Raw genomic sequence first — 24,422 nt, 5'->3', positions numbered from 1 at the left:
GTTATAATCGTCATTACTTTAATACAATGACATTTGAAGTGAGCCTATTTAGAACCACACAGAAAGAAGAAAAAAAGCTTTAAAAAAGCTGTGGTCCATTAACCACCTTGTACTTTATGACAGGCTAATCAATGATAATAAGAAATAAGTGCAGCAAATAACTTTAAAAAAAAATCTGAGTGTAATTTTTCCAGTCTCAAACATTTAAAATGGAAGAAAAAAATTCTTAGCCTTGGCTCACATGTGGCAACATGGCAATAATTTATTGATAAATTTGTTCAATATTGAAGTACCACCACTCTCATTTGTGGTCAGCATTAAAGCTCTCAGGAAAACATGAACAAAAAAATGTGTGAAAAAGAGCACGAGCGGGTCAGTAGCTGGGGTTTGACTTATTTATCGCGCCCTCTTACAAAGTACACTCACATTAGAGTCAGCTGTCAGGTTGCCGGTATGAATGCAGACGAGATTGTATATGCCACACGGTGCCACACAATGCCTTTAATTATGTCGCCGTCTCTTCCCTGTCAGAAAAGACAAAATGGATCAGAGGCCATAAGGGAAAAAGTAAGTAAGCAATTATCTTCTTTTGTCTGCTATTGCTGTCAGTCAGTGGAGGCTTGGATTCTAAACGACACCAATGCAAAAGCAGAACCTGAGCACTGATAGATGATGTAATAATAGTGCTGCACACAACATTTTAATAAAGACACTCCATATCTCCATTTGTCATTTCTCAAAAGTGACTTGATTTGTCTTGTGAAACTAAGACATTCAAGTCATCTAGTAATCTGGAGGCTTTCATATATTTCCTCCAGAGGTGCAGTTAATTAAATCAGGTGTGCGGCTGTAGAAGAATAGGCATTACAAAAGCTCATGCCATGAGCAAAGGCTTGCTGATCTCGCACACAGTGCAAGTAATTTTCCACACAACAGAAAACAGTTGGTCATCTTGGCTTTGCAGCTTGTTGATTGCAACTTTTCATGTAACACCTCATTTTAGTTTCACCTGATTGTTTCAGTACTCCATCTCACCCTTCCTCCTACTGTAGGTAGAAAATGGGAATACTGCACGAGAATTTATTTCCTGAATAAAAATGTATTAGTAGCTTGCTACTGCTGAGCAAGAATTGTATCAAAGCAATTACTCGTTCATTGCAACTCTTACTTCAAATAATCTATTCCATACAATGGAAATAAATGGGATGTATAATTTACCTCTTGTGCTCATTTCCATGTGTATGATTCATAATTTTTAAAAAATTAAATAAAATAAAGATCCATTTTTACCTGATGCTGGCTTAAAGGAAAAAGAAAGTTCCTGTATCTCAGGGGTGGGCAACTCCAGGCCTCGAGGGCCGGTGTCCCTGCAGGTTTTAGATGTGTCCTTGAACCAACACAACTGATTTAAATGGCTAAATTAGCTCCTCAACATGTCCTGAAGTTCTCCAGAGGCCTGGTAACGAACTAATCATGTGATTCAGGTGTGTTGACCCAAGGTGAGATCTAAAACCTGCAGGACACCGGCCCTCGGGGCCTGGAATTGCCCACCCCTGCTGTATCTGGAAGGATCCCCATGTTAAAAGACTTCTGATTGGCTGCCTCTCATCTGGTTCCCAAGAGAACAGTGTCCATATGTGTGCGTGATATTAGTTGGACATGATGCCAGTGATTATGTCACAGTTTCTAGGACAGAGGCTTGTTTGTTGTTTGGTGAGCAAATTTAAAGTGAAATACTTGAGGCCAACAAAATATTAAATTAAAATGCTCACATATCAAGACACCATAATGAGTAAATTGGAACTGTCCATCACTGAGGCCCAGTCATTAGATGTTTTAAAAAGTCAAGTCACAACTCTGACTCGATTTTCTAGGATTATCCCTGCACTCTGTGCAGATACAAGTCTGGAGCTTATTTGTTATATTTTTAGTTTACACTTCTCATTTCTTTGGTGGAATAAAAAGTCTTCTAGTGGGATCCTTGATATACAGAATATGAAAGGCATATGAGAATGTGTGTGGCATTTATTTTGATAGGTTTGTTCCCCCTTCCTATATTAATCGGTATATAAGCAAAATCTTATAGAGAAATTGTTGATGGGATGGAGATTGGAGACTTTTTTTGTCAGTTTGACATGCAGGTAACCCACTTTTGCTTCAGCCTGTTTACTCTTTGATTATCGGGAGAGCTGAGGGAAGCACTATCTCCCGCCTGCCAAAATCAGCCTGGCAAGCTGTCACAATAGCAATGAAGACACATATACCACCTGGGTGTTTGTAGGTGACACACATTCATGCAAAACTGCAACTGTACGCACACATGCACTGCTTTGTTATGTTGAAGTGCACATAGTTTTGTTTTGACAACAAACTATTCCTGTGGTGCTTTAGAAAAACATTATATGTCTGAAGGTATTAAGAAATCATAACAGCAAAAAGCAGGCCACAGTTTCTACACAAACGTACCAAAATTCCTGAAACTGCTTTGAAATGCCTTCCATCTATATATTAATATTCTGGCAAACTTTATTAACGTTCATAAATTTAAAAAACAATAATTGTGTGCACAGGTGTGAATTTATTTTAGATTTTCTCTAATCCAAACAGAGTCAAAAGTGTCATGGGTTTGCAGGAGGAGGACCCAAATGCAGACTCTTAAGGCAGGAGAATAAACTGGAAATGCATCTTTATTTAAACTTGTAGAAAAGTCCAAACTCCAAATAACAAGGTCCTTGCAGGGATCTTATAGTTCAGGCAAGGAAGACACAAGCAGCAAAAACAGGATGCAGTGAGAACGACTGGGGGGAATACACAACTATATATACACAAGAGGGGAATTAGGGGAAGTGAACACAGCTACAGGACATGAACAGAATCTAGGTAACGAGTCAAGCAGGAAATAAAACTAAATACAAAGCACAAGAGGCAAAGGAGTACCAAAATAAAGTGAGAACATAGACGGGGGACATAGACAAAGACTTAACAAGAAAGGAAAGGACACTTGAGAGGCTCCACTAAGCTGACACACAAAGAAGTAAATACAAACCAGTAGTCATGATATAAACAGAACCCAGAATACAAAAGTGACCGTTCCTGATGTTAAATGTTAGCCTGCTGTATCCTGTCCAAAACCAGTTTTGATGTGTGTTTGGGATCATCGTCCTGTGGGAACAGTCCAATTTTAAACCATCTAGCTGTTGATTTGAGGTGAATACAAAGAATTTGGAAGTAGTCCTCCATCTTCATAATTCAGTCCACTTTGTGCAGTGTACTAGGACCACTGGCAGCAAAACAGGTCCAGACCATGATGCCACCAACACCATGCTTGACACCTTGTACAGTGTTCTGTGTTCGTTACTACTCCTAACATACCTCTTATCACTGGCACCAATTAGCCTAGTTTTTGTCTCGTCTGACCATAAAACTTTTCTCTAGAAAGCATTTAGCTTTTTGATGTGGGCAGCTGCAAGTTTCAGTCAACTTTGAAGGTGTTGATTTTGGAGCAGGGACTTCTTTATTGCCCAATAAGGTTAAAAGACACTGTAGCACCTTCAGCACTATCATATTTGAGCCTGTCAGGATAGAAAGTAAATTCTAACTTGTGAGCTTGTTGTTTAAAGTCATTAAACTCAAGGGCACCAGTGCTAACACCTGACCAGTCACTCACTAACATATGTGGGAAAAATCTTCATTGGGATGAGTAGTGCTTTCCCCCTCCTTTATTTTTCACCATCCAGGCATCCAACCCCCTACTGCTACAGTTGGGCTGTTGTCCAAAAGATAAGAGTTTGGTTATACTGAGCAGCCCCCATGTGAGAGTGTGAAGCAGGGTATTGCTGATAAAGAGGAACAAGCACATTTTCTCTTGCTTTGTTCATGTAAACGTGAATTGAATGAGCTCAGGAATACTAGCACCTAAAAGAAGTAAAAAGAAGTGGTCTTCAGAGGCTAAAGTAGTCAATAACAGTAAAGAGTCAACATTTGTCTGTTGTTGTTTTGATTGGACAACATCTGGCATGCGTGTCTTTGTCAGTGCTTCAGTTTTACAGAGCACATTATCTGAGTGCGTGTATGTGTGAGAGCGTTGTGTCCTAAGATGACAGATGAGAGGTTTGCATCAATATTTGAACAAAGCGCTCTGGCATCTCTTTCGGCTGAGGCCATGCTGTTTTTAAGACTCTGAGAGGCAGAGCAGAAACGTATTGCTTGTGTGACTCACAGTGCAAAGAAATTACAAGTTGGAGAGTAGATTTAGAGCTCCGAGCATTACTGCAGTCTGAGTGAAGTCACTGTGAGACTTGCCTGGGGATAGGGAGGAGAAGAACTCTAGGGAGGAAACAGAAGTGTGACTTAAAATAATGGTATAAAATCCATCTATTATCTGTGGACCAGCGTTGTTAATCAAACTTAGTTTGGCAAGTTATTGCCAAAGCTATCAATGGGTTGTGCATAGTGGAGTCTGTTTTGGGGCATAGCATTTGTGTGCATCCTGCTGGCGCGCATAACACATTGGGTTTAACAGTTCATTACCTGTCATCTTGTCAGCGGGACACCTCTTGCTAGAGGCTGATGGGTTTTGATGTGGTTGAATCACAGGTACTAAACATAATCAAAATTTCACATGTTCCTTCTGCGCCTCATTTGTCATTGTACCAGGAGATCAAGAAATCCTATTGTTCCATATCTATCTTTCTCCTGTGGCATACTTGTCATTCAAAAATCTCTGCAGAGATTTTTGAGTGGGAGTGGGGGGGGGCTAAAATAGTCAATAACAGTAAAGAGTCATAACTGCAAAGGTTGCAATTATGCAGTCAGCTATAGTTGGCTGAGGAGCATAAAACTAGTGCATTTTAGTTCAGACTCATGGCTTATGTGCATTTCCTGAAAATGCTAAACGTATTTTTTTTTTTTTTTTGTCTTCCTCCTGTACACTCGGTGATCTCAGCAGATGCTCCCCCAGTGCTTCTCACTATCTTCAACACCCACCTATCATCTGCTTCACCAATCTCCTTCCACCCCCATCTCCTCTGCTAGCTTCACCTCTGATCCTCAAACTAGACCATCCATCTGCTGCACCGATTTGCGTCAATAGTGCCTATGAAGACACCTCACACTGGGCATATATAATTAATGCAGCGTTGACCATTGCCAAGCTGTATTTATTCATGTATTTACACAGACACATTAGCCTGAAAGTCAGTGTTTACACAAAGGCACATAGCAGCAAATCCACAAATGTGTCTCTGGTTCACCAAGAAACTTTGCACCTTCTTTTTTCAAGCTGTGACTGAAATGGCAGCACGGTGAAATAATTAACAAATAATTATGCCACTGACCCTTAATTAACAAATTTAGAATTAATTAGTATGTTTTTTTGTTAACCCGTGTACATGCAGCTGCTTCTACTTATTTTTATCCTGAAACCTCTCGTGTGAGTTAATACCATTTCCTGTGTTTCTCTCCAGTTTGTTGTGTCATTTATTTGGTTTCCCAGGCTAATTAAAAGAGAACTGGAGATGCAAGATATGTTTTAGTTGTAATTATGTTACCAATGATCCATCTACAGAACATTAAATGAGGTCCAGTTACTCATATGTAAGAATAATACAAAACATGAGACGTGCTGTAAAATGTTTCAGGCCTCGAATATTGGACAACACATTAAGGGAATGTTGCATTTTATTAAAGCCATACATTCTCCTCCTTTCTTTGTTTTTCTCCCTTTGTTTCCTGCAAACGCCCACACAGTCAAACACATTTTTCTCGTCTTCACACTGTTGTCGTGCTTATAATCTCTGTACCGAATGGTATACGCTGGAGAATTGTTTTTGGTGCCTTACACCTGTTGGAAGTTTGAAATCAGAGGTCACACATGTGCCTCTGTGACAGAAAGCAATCTAATTCAATTCGCTTCAGTGAACATTATGCATGAAACAAGAGACCCAGGAGCAACAAAAGGGACACAAGTGAGTAAATGTGCATTTAAAAAAAAGCTTCAAAGTGTAGAGAGTGGTGATGTGGTGACAGAAACTGCAAATGCAAGTTCTTTTTCATCCATTATGACTCTTTCAAACTGAAGTAAGCATGCTTTGTGTGAATGAAGGAACACAAATTATCAAACCCGTCTATGTGGCGCTTCATGCCTTGCTGTATATTCAGTTTCTCTCACTACAGCAGGAATAAAAAGTGCTTGTTGCAGCAAGCAACTTTTCAGGGTGACCAAAATTAAGGAAACCAGTTTTAACATAATTATAACCTTGTTAGACCAGAAAAATACAGAGCCAGAGTTGATGTAGCCACTGTCCAATATTACGGGCTATATTAGCTATTGGTATCAGTATTTACAACAGCCAATAAATAAAAAGTAAAGTAAAGAAGAGGTATGGAAAACTCCCCTCAACCATGTTATGAGTGCTGATGCTGCACTTTGCAATTTCCCTGTTGGCAACATGCATGTTTGTTACGCCACAGACTTAACAACCAGCTGATCCAAGCAGACACGGGCAGAGCATAAACAAGTAACTAAACAAGTAGACATTAATGTTTTGTGTGTCTGAAAAACAAAACAATAATTAAATGACCAACATATAAGAATGTCAGATTTTTAAAATCATCACAATTGTTGATATCAGTCTTTAAATTCTTATATCAGTGGTGCCCAAAACCATACTGCAAAGACAGCAATGATCAGTTAACCCAGAAGAAAATATTTACTGCAGATTGGCAAAGTCGTAAAAATTTCGAGTACATTTTTCAGTTGGGGAAATAATTATTTGGTCATCTACTAAATTTGTATGTTTGATCATTTACAATAAAATTAAGAATCTCTAACTTTTATTGTAGTTTTATTTTGATGCAGAGAGAAAAAACAAAAAAATGTATTACATAAAAATCATAAGCCCATCTGACTTAACAAATAACACTCAAACTTTTTCTTTTTTGAAAAAACTGAGCAATCACACACAGCACATCCTGGAAAACAGTACATTATAAAGCCACATATACAGCAAGAAGCTTCAGCTCAATAATGAGGAGAAATGTTGTGCCATTCCTCCTAATTGTGTCATAGACTTGCGTTAAGATCAAGACTCTAAAAAAACTAATTTTTTGTGTTGGGTCTGTGTGTTCATAAAGTGTTACAACCACTTCCTGTTAAGAGCAGGGCTTTAGGTTCTGAAGGCAAGTGGCTCCTTAACAAAGAGGATCCTTCTGCAATCCGTTCTGCCAGGAAATGGAATATACTTGCCATTTGTGAGCCATTCACAGGCTTTGTGTGGAATGTGGGTTGTGTCATTTTGTGTGACATTGCCTTTTTAGATATTTTCCCCTATGTGGATCATGGTAAGCCTTTTTGCACTAGATGCTGGGTGAGAAGAGGTCTTGTTGTTAACTTTTCGTTTCCATATTGATAGCTCGCTATGAAGACTGTGACCAAAAACAGTATAGTTTCCCCTCTTTTGTGATATTTTGATATAGAGACATGGGTTATTGCATCAGTGAATCCCCGGGAGCCAAAACTGAAGACTAAGTAAGTAAAGGTCAAAAAGGCTCTGCTTAAATCGGCCAATGTCAGTAGCATGCAGGTAGAAGCAGACAACACAGACAAAGACCAGACAAACAAATATCAGATTCAGGCAAAGGTCACAATAAAGCGGGCACAAACTAGCCTAGCTCAGTGGGATGCTATAAGCCTACTGAAGACAATCTGGAAAATGAATACAGTACTGCAAAAAAAAAAACTGATATGTTTAAACTGATGATAAAGGAATGAGCACCAGATGTGAAGGGAGGCTGGAAGGTCAAGTGATGCAGATGGTGGGGATATCAAGGTAACTGTAGGGCGAGGAGAAGTTTAAAGGTTTGGCATAGAGACACAAGAGGCTACTGGCAGGCAAAACAGCAGAAGAAGTGCACACGTAACATCTGGGTCATGATCTGTAGTCTGAACTCTAAGGTCGGGGTGGAAGTCCATGTAATGTCTGAATTTGATAAATTTCCATCCATCCATTTTCATCAATTTATCGAAGTCAGGTCACCGCGGCAGCAGGCTATGGAAGGTATTTCAGATGTCCTTTTTCCCAGCAACATGTTACAGCTCCTCCTGTGGGATCCCGAGGCATTGACAGGCCAGACAAGATACAAAAGCTCTCCAGTGAGCTCTGGGGTCTTTCCCAGTTTGGCTCACCCAGAAAACCTTTCAAAGGGAGCTGTCCTAGAGGCATCTTGATCAGGTGCCAAGAATTTGATAGGCATAAAACAAGAAACAGCAGGAAGAGGACATGTTGTTGGAGCCCTGTGTTTGTGCTGGCACAGTCAGAGTACCTACCTACATGATCTTCAGCAGTTTGTGTGTCAAGATGTCAGTTTTCCATAGCTTCAGCTGGTGTTTGACATGGATACAGGAGAGCGATGGGACATTTGAGTGTGCTGAACGTAGAGGAGAATTTGGCAAACATCAGCTTGTCTTTCTGAATCACAGCTGTCATCTTTCTCTTTGGGAAACAGTCTACCACCCAAAAGATTTACTGAATTAGTCCAGTCAGCGAGCGGCTTCTCCCCCTCATTTGCTTTAGATAGCAAAAGCGAGGAATATATTGAACTGACAAAAGAGACCACACATTGCTTGTAATTTTGCATATGAGGAGATGGCGTGTTAAATTGAAACATTAACAGGTGTCCTTTAAAGATGCCTTAGAGCTAATGTCATATTAGCAGACTGTTTGTGTTTATGGTACAAAAGTTTGTTTGCTTGTGATGCTGATAGAGAGGCAGGGAGAGGAAAAGAAAAAGAGGGTGTTTAATAGAGCCATCACTCAGCCCTTTGGCAGTGATATCTTGTTTTCCTCTCAGAGTGGGCTAGATGTATCGGTGCCCCTTATGTGTTATTGCCAGGCGAAGGCATTGGTTGTAGATCACTGTGAAAACTGAGAAAGCACAAGGTGCAACGGTTCCCTGAATGACAGCGACGAGAAATATTGATAGAAGATTCAGCCTGTCCTGTGAACATGCAGATGAACCAGTATAAAATCTGGCCACAAACTGAAAGAGTGCATGTTGTTAGAATGTTAAAAAGTATAACGTAATTTGAGCCAAATTGCAGAATACTTACAGGAAGTAATGTGTGCATACCTCAAGCCAAGCCTGATTTTATGTATGTGTGTATGGACTGGACTAAAAGTTACTTCACCTTGGTTTGATTTTACAACCACTACCAGTTCAGTACTGATCGATGTAAGGTGTGTAGTAGGGTTGTATTGCTCAGACCTATCAAAAATATATTTAGGGCCAGCTCCATGTAAAGAAATGCTACAAAACTTTAAATCCTATAGCTTACTGGCAGTGAGTGTAAAGATTTAGGAGCTGGGGTGATGTAGGTTTTTCTAAAACTTAGTTTTCAAGTTCTTTGGCTGTGGTTATAAGATGAAACAATGCTGATTTTGTTATTACTTTTGCACGACAGTAAGGTTTAAGGTAAGATAAGACACCCAGGATTTTAAAAATCTTTAGAAATTTTGAGAGATTTATTGTTAATGTGGTCATTGCATTTGGATAACACATTATAAACATAAGGGAACCGAGGACTGCTCCTTGAGGAACACCTCAGGTTGCAGACCTACATTTTAAAGACTGTACCATGATCTAGAAGCACTTCAACCCGTCTTCTCTAAAACAGCGTTAACAAGCAAAGAAGCATCCTACAGTATAGGCTTTGCTTGATGTTTGTGATATATGATCAGTAGTTTCAAGAGCAAATAACATAATCTTGCTGCCTAAACACTTAAGTCCTTATGTTTCCAATTATACACCGAAATTACCCAGCATTTTAAATCAGACCAGTTTCTTTTCTTTTTTTTTTAATAAAAACTGAAAACCTGAACAGACTACTTAGTGAAATAAACCCTGTAATGCTTTGCTAAAACTTTACTAATGCAGATGTTGATGGTACAGGTATTAATAGCAGAGGCATTAAACTGCCATGTTGGTAAGCATTAGTATAATACCTGATCTATTACCAGAAGAGTCATTACTCTGAGTGCTGTTGCTTTATTTGACAGCGATTTGTTTGTGTATTCTTGCTCCCATCTATCATTTTCTGGATGCGCTCTCACGTCTATGTTTTGCATCTATCCAAACACAAACATGCCATGTCAATGTGCCGTTCACAAAACAAATTGGAGCACTCTGTACAAGAAAAGCTTGCCTGCGGCTAGTCATTTTGAAATTAAAAGCATGTCTCTTTGTTCAGCTTCAATTCCAGGAATGAGGGAGAGAATGTGAATGTGAATGTGTCGCACGGTGGGGAGAACACCAGGCAAGTGCTGTGATTTTCACAGCCAAGGAATCACACAGACACTTTTTATCTATTTCCCTCGATCAGGAGACATCCGGCAGGAAAGGTAGGAGGATTAGATTAGCTAGAGAGAGGAAGAGAAAAGGGGAGAGTGGGTTCTCTAATCCTGATGGGATTTTTCAGAGGTACACCCATCACTATGGAGTGCAGTGTGCAGTGGGGAGTTGGTATCAGGAGGGGAGGTGTGTGGGACGGTTTGCCTCACTAAACCCTTCACACTTGCATGAAAGAGGTTCCAGCAAACTATGGGATTAGTCAGAGTGTAATTACACTTGTGGGCCTCAGAAGTAGCAAAACGTGTGCCGACTGGAACACATCTCAGACGGGCAAAGGAAGAAGGGAGTAATGCCTGTTAATGTGTTGCCAGTGTCTGTTCAGTGAATTCTTAAACTGAATTCGCTGTCTTTAGTGAACACCAACAACTGACTCCAAAGCTGCTTTTATAGGGCTATCATTGATCTTCCTGATCAACATTAGGATGTCTGTATCTTGATCAATTTCAGTGAGATATTTATTGGAGTAATTACACTTAAACTTTTTTATAATAGCTATTTTTACTTTGTGGGAGTGCTGTCCATAAATTCAGTTTGCTCATTGAAAATAGTGTCTCATCACTCAAATTCTAACTGGTTGTGAAGTAGTGTTTATATTTCATGTTTAGCACTCTAGCAGGTTTACCTCATATCTCAGTTATCCCGAGAAATTCCCGTAAAATTGGCATTCTTCACTTTCTAGCAAAGCTGTTTCGCTGCTGCTGTTTTTGTTACCATATTTTTTTTTAAAAACTTAAAGAAAAGAATATATATGTCAAGTCAACTATTGATGCTAACTGAAGCTCATTTACTAGGTGTTGACACTCTCTTGTTGTTTTTGCACAACTGTGCACCAACTTAATGTGACTGAGGTAGTAAAGACCACAAGTTGGGCTGGTTGCAGAAGTCCAGAGGAAGAGGATGAAATGAGGGAATGCAGAGAGACAGCTAAGTTAGCTTTATATGATAAATGGATTTATATAGCACCTTTCTAATCAATTTTGAGCACTCAGAGCACTTTGTACTACATTCACCCAAACACAATCACTTTTTCTACACCCAAGCACTATTATCTAAAATTCACATTGTAGATCCTGGGGTTCAGTATCTGGCCCAACGATACTTCAAACACTGACTATTGAAACTGGGAATCAAGACCCTGACCTTATGATTATTATTATTATTATTATTATTATTATACGACGCACTCTACCACCTGAGTAATAGCCAATATTATGGAAATACTGTATACTCTTAATTAATAATGATAGATTATTGTTTAGTAGGTGATGTGGCCAAACAAGTAGCCAAAGTAGAGTTTTCCCTGGACATTTTAAGGAAAAGTAACATAACTGATTAGCATTTTACTTTAACAATAACTCAAGTAAATTAGTTCAGACTACAAGTAAACCTTGTGCCTGCACAACATTATTGCATAGTTAACAGAAAAATGTTTTCTAACTGGGATGTTGCATTTAGGGTCAAGTAATTTGTTTACATTTGGGTGGCACATCACCAGCTGCTAGTATCTCCAGGTTTGCAGACGGGTTGTAGTCGACGGTGTGTCTTTGCCTGAAGTGGTGAAGCAAGTTTGTTTTGACCTTTAGTGAGAAAAGTTTTATTGTGTTTTTTGCACAGCACTGTGCTTTGTTAAAATTATTGAAGTAGCTCTTTTTATATGTACTACAATGTCACTGGATGCTCGCACTTGTGTGTCAGCTCTTGCTGCAAAATATGCCTGAATTAGTCTTGTTATACGTGCACTAGGGAGCGCAGGAGCTCGGGGTTGCTATGACAATGATAAGGTATGATCGCACATGATCTTGCATTATTGTTTCATCAGTCTGAATTTCGTTCTCATTTAATTCTTTAGGTCAACGAGGTGAAGCCCTCCAGCATGGACAATCTGGGACCCTGCCTCACTTCCTGGAGGAGCCTGTCGATGCCTACATTGTCAAAAGTAATCCCATCAAGCTCCGGTGTCAAGCTCGGCCTGCACTGCAGATCTTCTTCAAGTGCAATGGTGAATGGGTCCACCAGAGCCAGCACATGTCTCAAGAGCACACTGACCTCACAACAGGTACGGGAACTTTTTTTTTTAACATACGTAACTTCCTTGATACAATCATGCAGATGAATGTGTAGGATGTGTGTATAGCGAACATTGATTAATTAAAAGAGTTGTATACACACATGATGTGTAAATGTACACATAAAACTCAATTCCGTCCTCCTTGTCAAACCGTATCTGGCATTTAACATTATGTGAATATCACTCATATCGCAGACAGCAAGCACTGAAAGTCTCAAGCAGGAACTTTGCTAATGGGGCTTTGTGACAATGCCTACGGCTACATCCAACCCTGTAAATGTATTTGCCTCACTTCTACAGACTACACTCTGTGTCACATTTGATCTGAGCAGAAATGACAACTGTTAGAGCATGAAACGCATCAACTTGTTCAATTTTGGGATTAGACTTTGAACTCTGAATGGTGTCTTTTACTGATGCAACTTACTGAAATCCAGTTGTTGTTTTAACTTCAAAATAAATCCATTCAGACCACAGAGGCATTTTTCCCTCTTTTCTAATACTCTTGTCAGTTTTTGTTGCATCACCTCACGATGGGTATAAATATCTCATGATTGCACTTGTGTTTATACAGCGAATTTAGCTGTAAAACAAAAACTAAATTATACTTCCCTTTTTCCTCATAATGTGCTTTTGTTGTAATTAACTTTTTACAAGCGTATCTTGCAAGCAGCTCCTGTTTTTATTTCAAAAACCGTTAGTTTTATTTGTGGTCTTGTATCCATTTGTTCACAATACACATAATCACCTGTACTCAAAAATTAAAACTGTGAAAAAAAATGTATTAGTTGAATGATGGTTGGTGCTTCACTTAACACACAGTAGCATGCATTAACTCCTCTCACTGCTAACAACGGACCTCTAAATTTTTACTGCCTCTAGTCTGGATTCATAGCTCTGCTCCCATCTGGCTTTTTATCACCACTCATATCCATCTCCAGTGGGACGGTCATAAGGAAAGGGATGTACAGAAGGCAAAGGGTTTCCAGAGACAGAATAGTATCTCCTCAAGTAAAATAGTTTTTTCTGACCTGGACTGTGTCAGGATGTTCTAAACGCTGGCTGCTGGAAGATGTATCGTAATAGTTTATTTGGAACTTTTGAGGAACTTTTGCAAAACAGAGGCAGAACACAGAAAAACTCAAGTTTTCCATGTACATCTGCATTTAGATGAATTGTTAAACTCACTCAGATTTTTAATGCTATTCTGAGGACTGTTTTCTCTCCTCCAACTATTGTTATAGCACCAAAGATGTGGTGACAATAAAGATAAGAAGCTCTTGCAAAATAATTTAATAAAATATTTGATCAAACATATACACATATGTACCTATATATAGAGAAACTGGTAGAAACCACCCCCATAAAGTGACAGCTTGATCCTCCTACAAGTAGGATTTATATTTTGTTTATTACAGTTACACTGCAGACTCTTTGGAGCAGTTCTGTTAAGCATAATGCATTTTTTTTACTTGAACTTAATAAATTAAGTTTAAGTTTATTAAAGCAGTAGGATCACATGAATGTTATTAAAAGAGCCAAAACCCTATGCTACTCTGCTGTCTTTCTCAGCTCTGATGAGGTTTATTTTATTATTATTATACTACACACAGCATGATCAAGAAACTGACCTGACAGCCCATTGTTCATCAGCGGTGCTAGTTTCAGTCATTGGGGAAATCTGCAGTCAGCTGAGACTGAAGAAGTCACTTGGATGAGTGACGAAAACATTTCTCCCACTGAAAACTGTCTTAAACTTTTGAGCTTAAGTTTCTGTCTCCGTGTTTGAGTCTACATTTGTGTCCTCCATTCCTGCCTGCCTACACACAGCCGGACCATGCATCAAGACATACTACACACTGGCTTTTGAGTCTGGTCTTATTGTTACACTACTACTCTACCTTCTATTTTGAAGCCAGCTTTTGTTTGTTTGTTTATGTTTTGCTTTTTTCTAAAAACCAAATTATATTTCCCTTTTCCTGATAAAGTGCTTAAACTATGTTGCAACAAGAGTTTCGAAATGAGTTAATTATACTTGAAAAGCATAGAAGGTGGAAAATATGGATCTAGCCACAGTGATGTCATCGCCTGCTGTGTGAAGTCTGTTTTATTTTCATTGTCACCATCTTGGTAAATGTAAGACGCTAGGGGTAGCCATTGTTGTTAGCCAACTAGTATAACTTTTATAAGTATTTGAGAACTGGGAGAGAAGACAGCATTGCAGCTAGAACTGTTGCCTGTGATGGTCGCGGGATAGCGTTTACACAGTTTCTCTGTCAGTTTAGGCACCTAGCTGCGTATTGGGTCATTTCAGCTTAGAAAACCATTTTTGGAGATGTCATATTTGGGAGCTACAAGGGGTCCATCATCATCCTCATTTCAGGGTCTGCTTACAAGTGAGGACACAGGAGATTAACAGATGGATTGGTGCAGTGTTTGCAGTAATGTAATAGGTGTAGTGGTCTGTTAGGATGAAGAGAGAACTGAACGTGAAAGTGAAGTCAACATCCTCACCCGCACTTACGGCCACTAGCTATGGGTAGTGTCCAAAGAATGAAACTGTGGATTCACGCAGGACAAATGATCTCCCTCTGAAGAGTGGTAGGGTGAGGTGCTCAGTATTTGGTGAGGGGCTCGTGTCAAATGGACCCAGTTTTTGTGGCTCAGGCGTCAACCATAGGCAGAAAATGGATAGATGGCATTAAATAGCCTTAATGATTCAGTGGGGTATTTCCATATTTTATACTGTCTGTGTTTGGAAGCCAGATTCAAGTGGGCATTTCTGGAAGTGCTGTTTTTGGTACTTCTGTGTTACATATTTTTAGACCCAGAGCTTGCTGGTTGATCTGAACACTGAAGGACATAAGGGCAAAGTCAGTAACAAGCTGATGAATGTAGAGGAGTTTATAGTGGCTAGAAGGCCTCAGAGTCACTAAACACACGCATGTGGCACATATTCAGGAAGACAACACAGTCACTAAAAAAATATTTGCTCGCTTCTTGAGGTTAAGAAAAACACAGCGAGTCTGTACTGCTAGTTACTGATATTCCCTCCTCTTATGTGTGTAAACAAACACATGTGTGTAAACAAACACGTTACAGATCCTGACTGATAGATAGACATCTGTCCTCTGCTGCATATTTCAACATCTAACCCATGCCAGAGTTATTTCATTACTCGTGTATTGTATATGAGCCTATGCATGTTCAGAAACAATAAATACTAGCCTATTAAGTTCTTCATTCAGGCACGTTAGTCCATGCTGAAGTAGTATTAAACTCTGAGGTGAAAACAGTAAAAGTAATTAGAGAGCAGAAATTATTTGAGTTTAATTTATTCATTATAAGTGTCTGTTATTGATACTTTCTTTGGTCAATGCACCCTAATGGTAAATTGTACATTTTCATGATTATAAAATAATCTGCTTACCTTACTGTAATGATTGTAGTGTATATATGTCTGTATGTGTTATATCTCAGCAACACTTTGCACAAACATTATCACATATACAGCGATTATTAATACTATATGGTTTGAAAAAACATTTATTATAAATTCTTTTGATTGAGAAAATGCAATGTTACATTCTACATTTGATGTTTCACGTGTCACATTCAACATATGTCATTCGTGCCCAACTTATTATATATTCATAACATAGTGCAGTGTGTTTTATCATGGACAATTGCAGTGGTTCATGTAAAATGTATGGTAATTTAAAAAGTTGGCATAAGGGTAAATGGATTGTTTTATGTAAGTAATCTAAAAGTTTTTAAAAAAGTTTATATTTTCTATAAAGAAGTTCTTGCTTTTTGAAACAAGGGATCAGCATTTCTGTGTTGAAAAATAGCTCACTGTAAAATGATCTGCCATAGCTACCAGATTGATTGAGTTTAAAATAATTCAGCTCTGTACTTCATGTTTAAATCCAATTATTCAATGTGTGGCCCTTAATTTATCTTAGCCAGTGTGGCCCTCTGGGGGGGGGGGGGGGGGGGGGGGGGGGGGGGAGAGAAAAGTTTCCCGCTCGCACACTAGCAACTGAATACTGGATTTACTGGATGGGCAGAAACATAACACTAAATACATCCTACTTGTCAGAATGTCTCAAAAGGATTTTGTATTCGTTAAGAGGACATTTGTCTCATTATTGACCATCTCAGTGCACAACCATGTTACCCGACACTGCAGAGAGAAACTGAAAATAAATGGAGCAGTTTGGTGTGGAGCTGGGGAGAACAAGCATGAAGCTGTGACCCTCTGGCATTGCGTTAAGTGTCTACAAACTCATAAAGCTACTTGATTGGATGATGGCTGAAATAGTACAGAACAAAATGTTTCAACATTAATGCCAGTATCATTAGATTTTAAAAAACACTGGACCTGGACATTTCTGACAGCCCACACTTGGATGTGACTGCATACTCTGACAGTCTCCCTTTGAAGGCAGTAAATCGCTTCAAATCTTGAAATTATCATTTCTTAACACATCATTTGTGCACTGTGGAGTTGTTCTTTCGAGCGCAGCATAATTTTTTCCCCTATACCATTTATTTCAGACATCACCCCATTCCATATTTATTTGTTTTGTTCAGTTAAATTGTAATGAGCTTTTGCAACTAAAATGGAAAAAATAATAGCCAGCAGCATTATTACCCATCACTTTGTGGCTCTCTAATACCCTACAGTACTTTTAAGTGAATTTCTTTTTCTTCTTTTTTTGCATTGAGGAAAAATAGTATGCCTTTTCCACTTGCATTCTTTGATCTTTTTTATATAAAAGCACAATTTGCAACCAAAATAGAAAAACTATTCATTATTGCTACGGGGTGAGAGAAAATAAGACTGCATCTTAATCATTTAGTTTAGCAACTCAATACCAGGTTTACTTTTCAGAAGTAACCCTTTCTTTCAATAACAAAGAAAGGATAAAAAGAATTACATTTTGTGTCTGAGTTTATGTCAAAAAGGTATTCTATTCATGTATTATGATTTTCTGACATTCTGATGATGATGATTATGTACGTATTATGTATGACTCATTAAAAGACGAAATCCAGTATCTCAAATTATTAGCTTATTTCCTAAGCTCAATCAAAGAATGATTCACAATAAGGGCTTAAAAAAAATTAACTGTGCTCAAAATGCTGACTTAAATCATTTGAATACATGTAAATTCTGTGTAAGTACCATGTGAAATTTACTGTTAGTACCAAGCACATTTTTCATTAATGATTAATTATTTGGATCAATAAACCTTTAAGTTTAAATACCTCAGCTGAATTTTACTCAGAATCATGTTTACTAACAATGAAAAGCATGTTTTTGAATCCAGAAATGCCCAACTTTTTTATACATTACATACTTGGTTCAGGCTCCTTTGTCACAAATTACTGCCTGAGAGTGGACTGGCATGGAGATGATCAGCTTGCGGCACTGCTGAGGTGTTATTGAAGCCCAACTTGCTTTGATGGAGGACTTTGGCTCTTCTCTATTTTTGGGTCGGGTGTTTCTCATTTTTCTTCCTATATATTGAACATTACCTGTCAATTACTGACCCGTCCTCTTTGTTTATATGAGAATCTACCTTAAAGCTATTGCTCACAGAGCCCTTAGCATGGCTAAGACACTCAGACTGTACATCACACTGACTCTCAGGGGGGTGAAATGACAGCTTCTCTTTCACAGACACTTTTTCACTCACATATGCTGCATGCTTGGAAAGTAATGTGTGTTTTCTTCTTCTCGGGTCTCAGCAGATGGTCACTCTTACTGAGCCTGGTTCTGTCTGAGGTTTCTTCCTCTTTAAAATTGTGTTTTTCCTTCCCACTGCGAAACAGTTGAGTACTATAAGGTCTTGGCCTTACTATGTATGTAATCATTGCTGTGTAAATACAATAGAATTGATCTGATTTATATTTTTCCCTTTCTCTCACGTTAATTTATTTTGATGACTCTGCTCTTTTTCTCACTTTTTTGTCTTACTTAGTTACTAAACATATCTAAGCTCTAATGCATGCATGTAATAAGACAGTATAACCTGTTGAAACCCCAAGCTGTTTGGTTACCATAGTGATATGTGGCTTTGCTTCTAGGCCATGCTTTAGTACTGAGACTTCATAAACACAGAGGATTTCTTTCAACCTGACCAGAGATTTAGTGGGCCTTTTCGAACAGTATCCGTTACCAGCCATATCTATGTTACACACAGACAGAGCTGAGCCAACGAAGCCCATGTTGAGAAAATGAGCATCTTGCCTTAGACACTGGCTCCCCATCCAGCTTCATCTGTAGGAGGCAGTTGAACAGCTATATCTCTGGACAAGCTATTATAGTCTGACTCAGGTGGTAGAATGGCCACTGGGTTCAGCAGAGAGCAGGGTGCTGTAGCTATTAAAGCAGTAAGCTGTGAATTAAATGCAGACAGACTCAGCAACACATGCCATAACACTGTCTGTCCAGGGGGTTTAAGGCACAGGCTGGAGACTGCATCTTTCCAGAGGCAGGTAACTCAGCAAGGCAGATATACATTTACCATTGTGTTGTTCTGTTTTTCTCAGATTTAGCCTTATATATGTCCCTCCCAGGAGGCAACGCTGTAAAAAGGAAAAGAAATGTAGATGTGTAAAGTGGTGGCTTTGGCTCAGGAACTAGAGGAGGTTGAGTAGAGATAAGATACTGAACCTCAAATTGCGGTATGTGAGTGAGTGATAAATAAAACCACCGTATGCCTATGGGTGTGTAAATTTGACTTACGTGTGAAAGTACCTTGAATGGACAGTAAGATTAGAAGAGCGCTGTACAAATGTGAGTCCATCAACAGCTTAAGTGCCATAAGCAGAGCATTGATGAATCATGATTTTCACAACTTTCAAGATGTGTAGCACAGTAAAATATTTTTAACAGCATGTAATGGCTAAATATGTGTTTTATACCTCTAATTCATATCCTCTGGGAGCTAATCGTGACTCAGCTTAAACTTTAACACCAAAACTACTGAAGTTTTTTTGTGTGTGTGTGTGCAGATCATATCTATTTATTCCAGGATGCCGCTGTGTATGTAACTGAACTCTTACCACTTCTCTGAGACAGCACTGAGCAGCAGGGTCACTGTCTTGCTTAACTTGAGGTTATGTATTTTCTTCTTGACAAAGTGTGTCTACAGAAAGATAGAAGTGCCTTTTATTGGCATTGAGTTACTAAGTGGTACACAACCAAAGTGTTGAAAGAGTTAAAGGTATAATTTCTTGTTTTCTGAAGAATCAAACCAGACAGTGTTGTCATGTCACTGAGATATATAGTGTAGGTTGTAGAACCTCTAATGAATGTCCATTTGTTATCATTATCCATGAATAATAATGCTGTTGTGCTATTCAAACCATTAAGTGGGCAATGGTGCGCTGTCACCCTGAAATATATTTCCTCTATCAATACAGAAATGTTTGCTGAGATAAATGATGACACTGAATGCTGAGTATCCAAGCACTGTGGAAACCATTTGAGGTTTCTGTTGCAGTTTTATAGGTTTTCTTGCATTTGAGTGAGGTGTTTTTTGATTGTATAGGTTAAACTTTGGGAATGAGTGCTTTGCAGCTGACCACGTTTTATTCACTTCACTGTGCAAACATCTCAAGCCACCAGTAGTCTATTTCTGAAAGTTTTTAGAGTTTTTCTTTGGATATTCTTTGCTTTTTCACTCAGACTTTGTATATTACTTGCTTCAAAGTAACTTTTACTTATTTGGTAAGCTCCTTAACATTGACCTAGGAATCATTCAAGCACACCGAATCCTTAAAAATGTGAAAAAAATGGACAACTCGAGGACAAAAGATAAAGGGTCAGGCCTGAAAAACTATCTACTTCAGATCAAAAGTATCTGAAATAATGCTCTTAAGAAAATAATCCAGCAAAGACCTAACACAGGACCTTCAGTTTATCTATCTACTGTTCACCGAAGTTTCATCAGAAATGGTGGCTGCCATTCTTAACAAAAAGAAAATAGGGTGAAAAGGCTGAAGTCTGCCAGTTACACAGGAACTGAATTGAAGTGTCAACGGGTCTTATGGAGTGATGATCCAAATCTGAAATTTATGGTTCAAATATGTGTCAATATGTAGAGAGGAGGTCAGGAGAGAGGTATAAACAGTGAGTGCCAACAGCCATCTGTAAAACTTGGTGAAGGCTTTATCATGGTTGCATTTCAGACACTGGTGTTGGGGATTCTTCAAACGTTCCATCATTATTTTGACCCACTATGTAATACCATCTGGAATGCACCTAACTGGAAATTGCTTCATTTTTTTTTAGCATAGCAACAATTCCAAACACACTGCCAATGTAGTAGAAGCCTGGATAGATACCTGGATAGAAAAATACACACGGTCATGAATTGGCCTTCCAGAGCCTGACCTCCACACTATTGAAGCAGTGTGGGATCATCTTGACAGAGAACAGAGCAAAAGGCAGCCAACATCCGAAGAAGTCCTTCAAGAAGCCCAGAGAACTATTCCTGAGAACTGCTGAAAGACATGAAAGAAAAGCTTGCCTAAGAGAGTTCAGGCTGTGCTGAGGTGGTCATAGTAAACATTAACTTTTGAGCTTGGTGTTCAAGCTTGTTTTGCCTTATATACTGTATTTCCATTTAAATCTACACATGCTACAAATTTCTGCACCTAAGGTGTGGCTCGAGACTTTTGCACAGCACTGTACAAAATGCTACAGAACCTAAGATATTTGCAAATATAAAACAAAATGAGGCAGCTGTATATATGAGGGGAAAAAAAACCTGCACCTGCAGTTTAGAGGTGCTGGAAGATGGCCTTTTGTTACAGAGTCAGGCTAGCTGTTCATCCCATGAGACATGAGCAGCATCAGTCTTATTTTTTTGCTCTTAACACAAAGGTGAATTACTCCTAACCCCCAAATTTCAAGCTCTCCCATTTAGATACAGTTTTTTGAACTGTTACAAAAAGCAAAGTTTCTTGCGTGACGCCAGGCACTGTTGGATGAAGGGGAGATGCTTTGGATGGGCTAATCAAAATCATGAATCAGTGAGGGAAGAGCTAAAGCAGACAACAAGATGGAGGGCTGTGGGGACAAACATTAAACTTCTCCGACAGTCTCATTACTGCTCTCATACCTTTTGAACAGATCTGGCAATCAGAGTGGTGTTTTGAAAACAACTCACTAAAAAAGGAGTTTCTCCAAGCAGGAAAATAGTGTTGTCTGAATAATGCAGAGTTTGACGTGAATGTAATAAGGCAAAACAATCCGCAGCTGAAAACAGATGGTGTGGCATTCAATAACAAATAGTGGAGATGTGTGATATAGCCCAGTTAGATTTTCTAGTGATCTGCGTACTTAAATTAATGTTTGGGCTGTACATTAACTATAGAAATCAAAAAACACAATAGGAATAATTTATTTATGTCATTAATACATTTGACTGAAGGAAAAACTTTTTTTTTTGTATTTTTATCACATAAAAGCTAAAATGCTTTTCAAAAATTGAAAGTGAAAAACCACTTTTGCCAGACAAAAAAGGAGGCCATGACACACGGGAATATTGCCTGCTGGTAATCTGGTGTTTTCAGATAGGAAGGGGGGGGGGGAAGAGAATTAATGGTCATGAGAGCAGTGTGAACTTTTAATCATGTCTGATTTTTTTTTCTTTTTTAACCCTAAACTGCTTGTGTCCGTTGCAGCCACGGGACGTCACATACACTGGCACAACAACAAAGATCTAATTGAGCAGTCTGATGTGCGCAGAAGTCTGTGTGGTTATTCTGCAGCAGCCTACTTCTGTTTGCACATGATTTAATCAATGTAAACATAGTGAATCACTGCACACAATGGCTCTGCCCAGTGCTCTACTTTTCAAATTAGAGGCTGCAGATTTATCACCAAGCTGTCCTGCTTCCTTTAGACAGGCATGTTTAATTAAAGTAACTAAAGGAAAAGGTTGTCGTATTTCTTTAAGTATAAAGCACCTGTGGATGCTTAGTATCACCTATTCATTTCCAACTCCCTGTTGAATTTTCTTTTCTGAACTTTTGTGTCCTCATTTGTAAATGCTAACTCAAATGTATTATTTTAATTTTTAGCATTATTTCTGGAGTTGTGGCTCAGTGAGAGCTGACAGAACCTGGTTCTTTTCTGCGTGTAGTCCCATGATCCAGCTTTCACCAAAATACCAACACTTTGCTTTTGTGCAACCTCATTTGAATGAAACTACAACTACTCTCTGTGCCTCTTCTCACACATTTGTGCCAAATACACTATGCAAGAAATGAAAATACCAAAGAGAAAAACACCAACATTTAAAAGTGCTACTTGTGGCCTGTCATAAAAAGTAAGCTGTTGGTGAGGTATCCAAAGGGAGGATGCTTTACTTTATAATAAACACAAAGCAGAAAATGACCACTCGGTTGACTCATAATTGGCAAGACAGTAAAAATAATGTGTCACTTACTTGGCATCTGCATCCAGTCAAAGGCATGAAATATGTAATTGCAGTCACAGAGTCCAAGTCAGCAGCCCACAAGGAATAAGAGACGACCAAAATCTCCTTCTTGAGGCTAAACTGCAGTATTATGTTTTTCTCTCCCTATCAGAGAAAAGAATTTTCTTGATTTTTATTTGCCTTCTAGGCGGGTTCTTGTTCAGTTATTATAAAAATCTCAAACAATTACATTAATGATATCACAAGTGGTTAAAAAAGCGCATAATTTTTACTTGACTGACTTACTCCTAGAGGAGAAAACGTTCCAACATACTGAACAGGCCATAGAACTACAGCCCAGACGTGTCCATTTTCTGTCTGTCTTCAGCCACAAATATTTAGATCGCTTCTCAGAAGTGGCAAGTTTTGGGCAATGCATACAATCCATTCTGCTGCTGCTGTTTCTGTATTTCAATGAGTAAAAAGAGCAAAGTCCCTGACATTCATATATATTTCATCTGGATGAGCCAGAAATTCTGTCTGGGAACAAGATACTCTGAATATTCAAGATATTCTGTTGTCAAATAAAAGGTTGGAGCTAATTAATTAATGCTAATAAGCTACTTAAGATCAATTATGAGTCAGTAGTTTAATCTTTTAGGCATTTTTGAGGGCTTAAGAAGCAAAACACTTTGTTCAGAGGTACAAAAGTAATTGGACAATGTAACACCATTCATGTAAATCGTTTGCAGGCAATGACTCCCTGAAGTCAAAAACCCATGGACATCACCAGATGCTTTTTGCTCCCTTGAGATGAGAATTTACGGTTGACACTTTCAGTTGCTGCTTGTCTGTGGGTCTCTCTGCCTTTATTTTTGTCTTCTGTTCCTGAAAAGCATGTTCTTTGTAGGTGAGATCAGGTGACTTACTTTGCATTATGGAGTGAATCTTTATCCATTTGGGATCCTGTCAGTTTTGCAGCATTTGATTGAGTATGAGCAGAGTACAGCCTGTTTGTTTTTGATTCACAGGACAAATTCATACTCCTACTTCTGTCACAGTTTTATCAATAAACATTTGTGTCCCAGTTCCATTGGTAACCATACATCCACCATGTTTTACATGTATGGAAGGCACAGTTGTAGATCCAGGCAATGATACATTTGCCTCATCAAAAGTGTTTTTGACTTGTCTGCATTTTGTGAAGTTTCTTTTCTGAACCATGAAAATAGTTCATTCATGTGCTTCAGTTGTTTTATGTGGTCTTTCAGGCCTTTTGTTTTGCCGAGTTGGTCCAGATTGGTGACTCGGCAGCTCCTGAAGTTTTTACTGTCTTTCCTATAGGTTCATTTTGGTTTTTCAGCTGGAAGACCGCCTCCATCATTTGCAGTAAAATGTCTTTTTAGCCTTCACATTTAAAATGATATTATTAGAAAGTTAGAAAGCACAGATGTAACACTTTGAATCAACTTCAGATATTAAGTCTACTTCATTTGTCCTGAAAT

General features: G+C 38.7%; 1 protein-coding gene across 1 annotated transcript in view; it reads left to right on the top strand.

Annotated features, from left to right (window-relative positions):
• The window catches only part of LOC134630644 (netrin receptor UNC5D-like), a 168,834-nt gene that overhangs the window by 87,838 nt on the left and 56,574 nt on the right, over positions 1–24,422 (top strand). The window contains exon 2 of the mRNA XM_063478114.1: positions 12,257–12,463. Coding sequence (XP_063334184.1) covers positions 12,257–12,463 — 207 coding nt within the window. The remainder of the gene's footprint in view (positions 1–12,256; positions 12,464–24,422) is intronic.

This window comes from Pelmatolapia mariae, linkage group LG7, assembly GCF_036321145.2.
Source record: "Pelmatolapia mariae isolate MD_Pm_ZW linkage group LG7, Pm_UMD_F_2, whole genome shotgun sequence".
NCBI lineage: Eukaryota > Metazoa > Chordata > Actinopteri > Cichliformes > Cichlidae > Pelmatolapia > Pelmatolapia mariae.
This window is presented reverse-complemented; position numbering and strand designations above follow the sequence as displayed.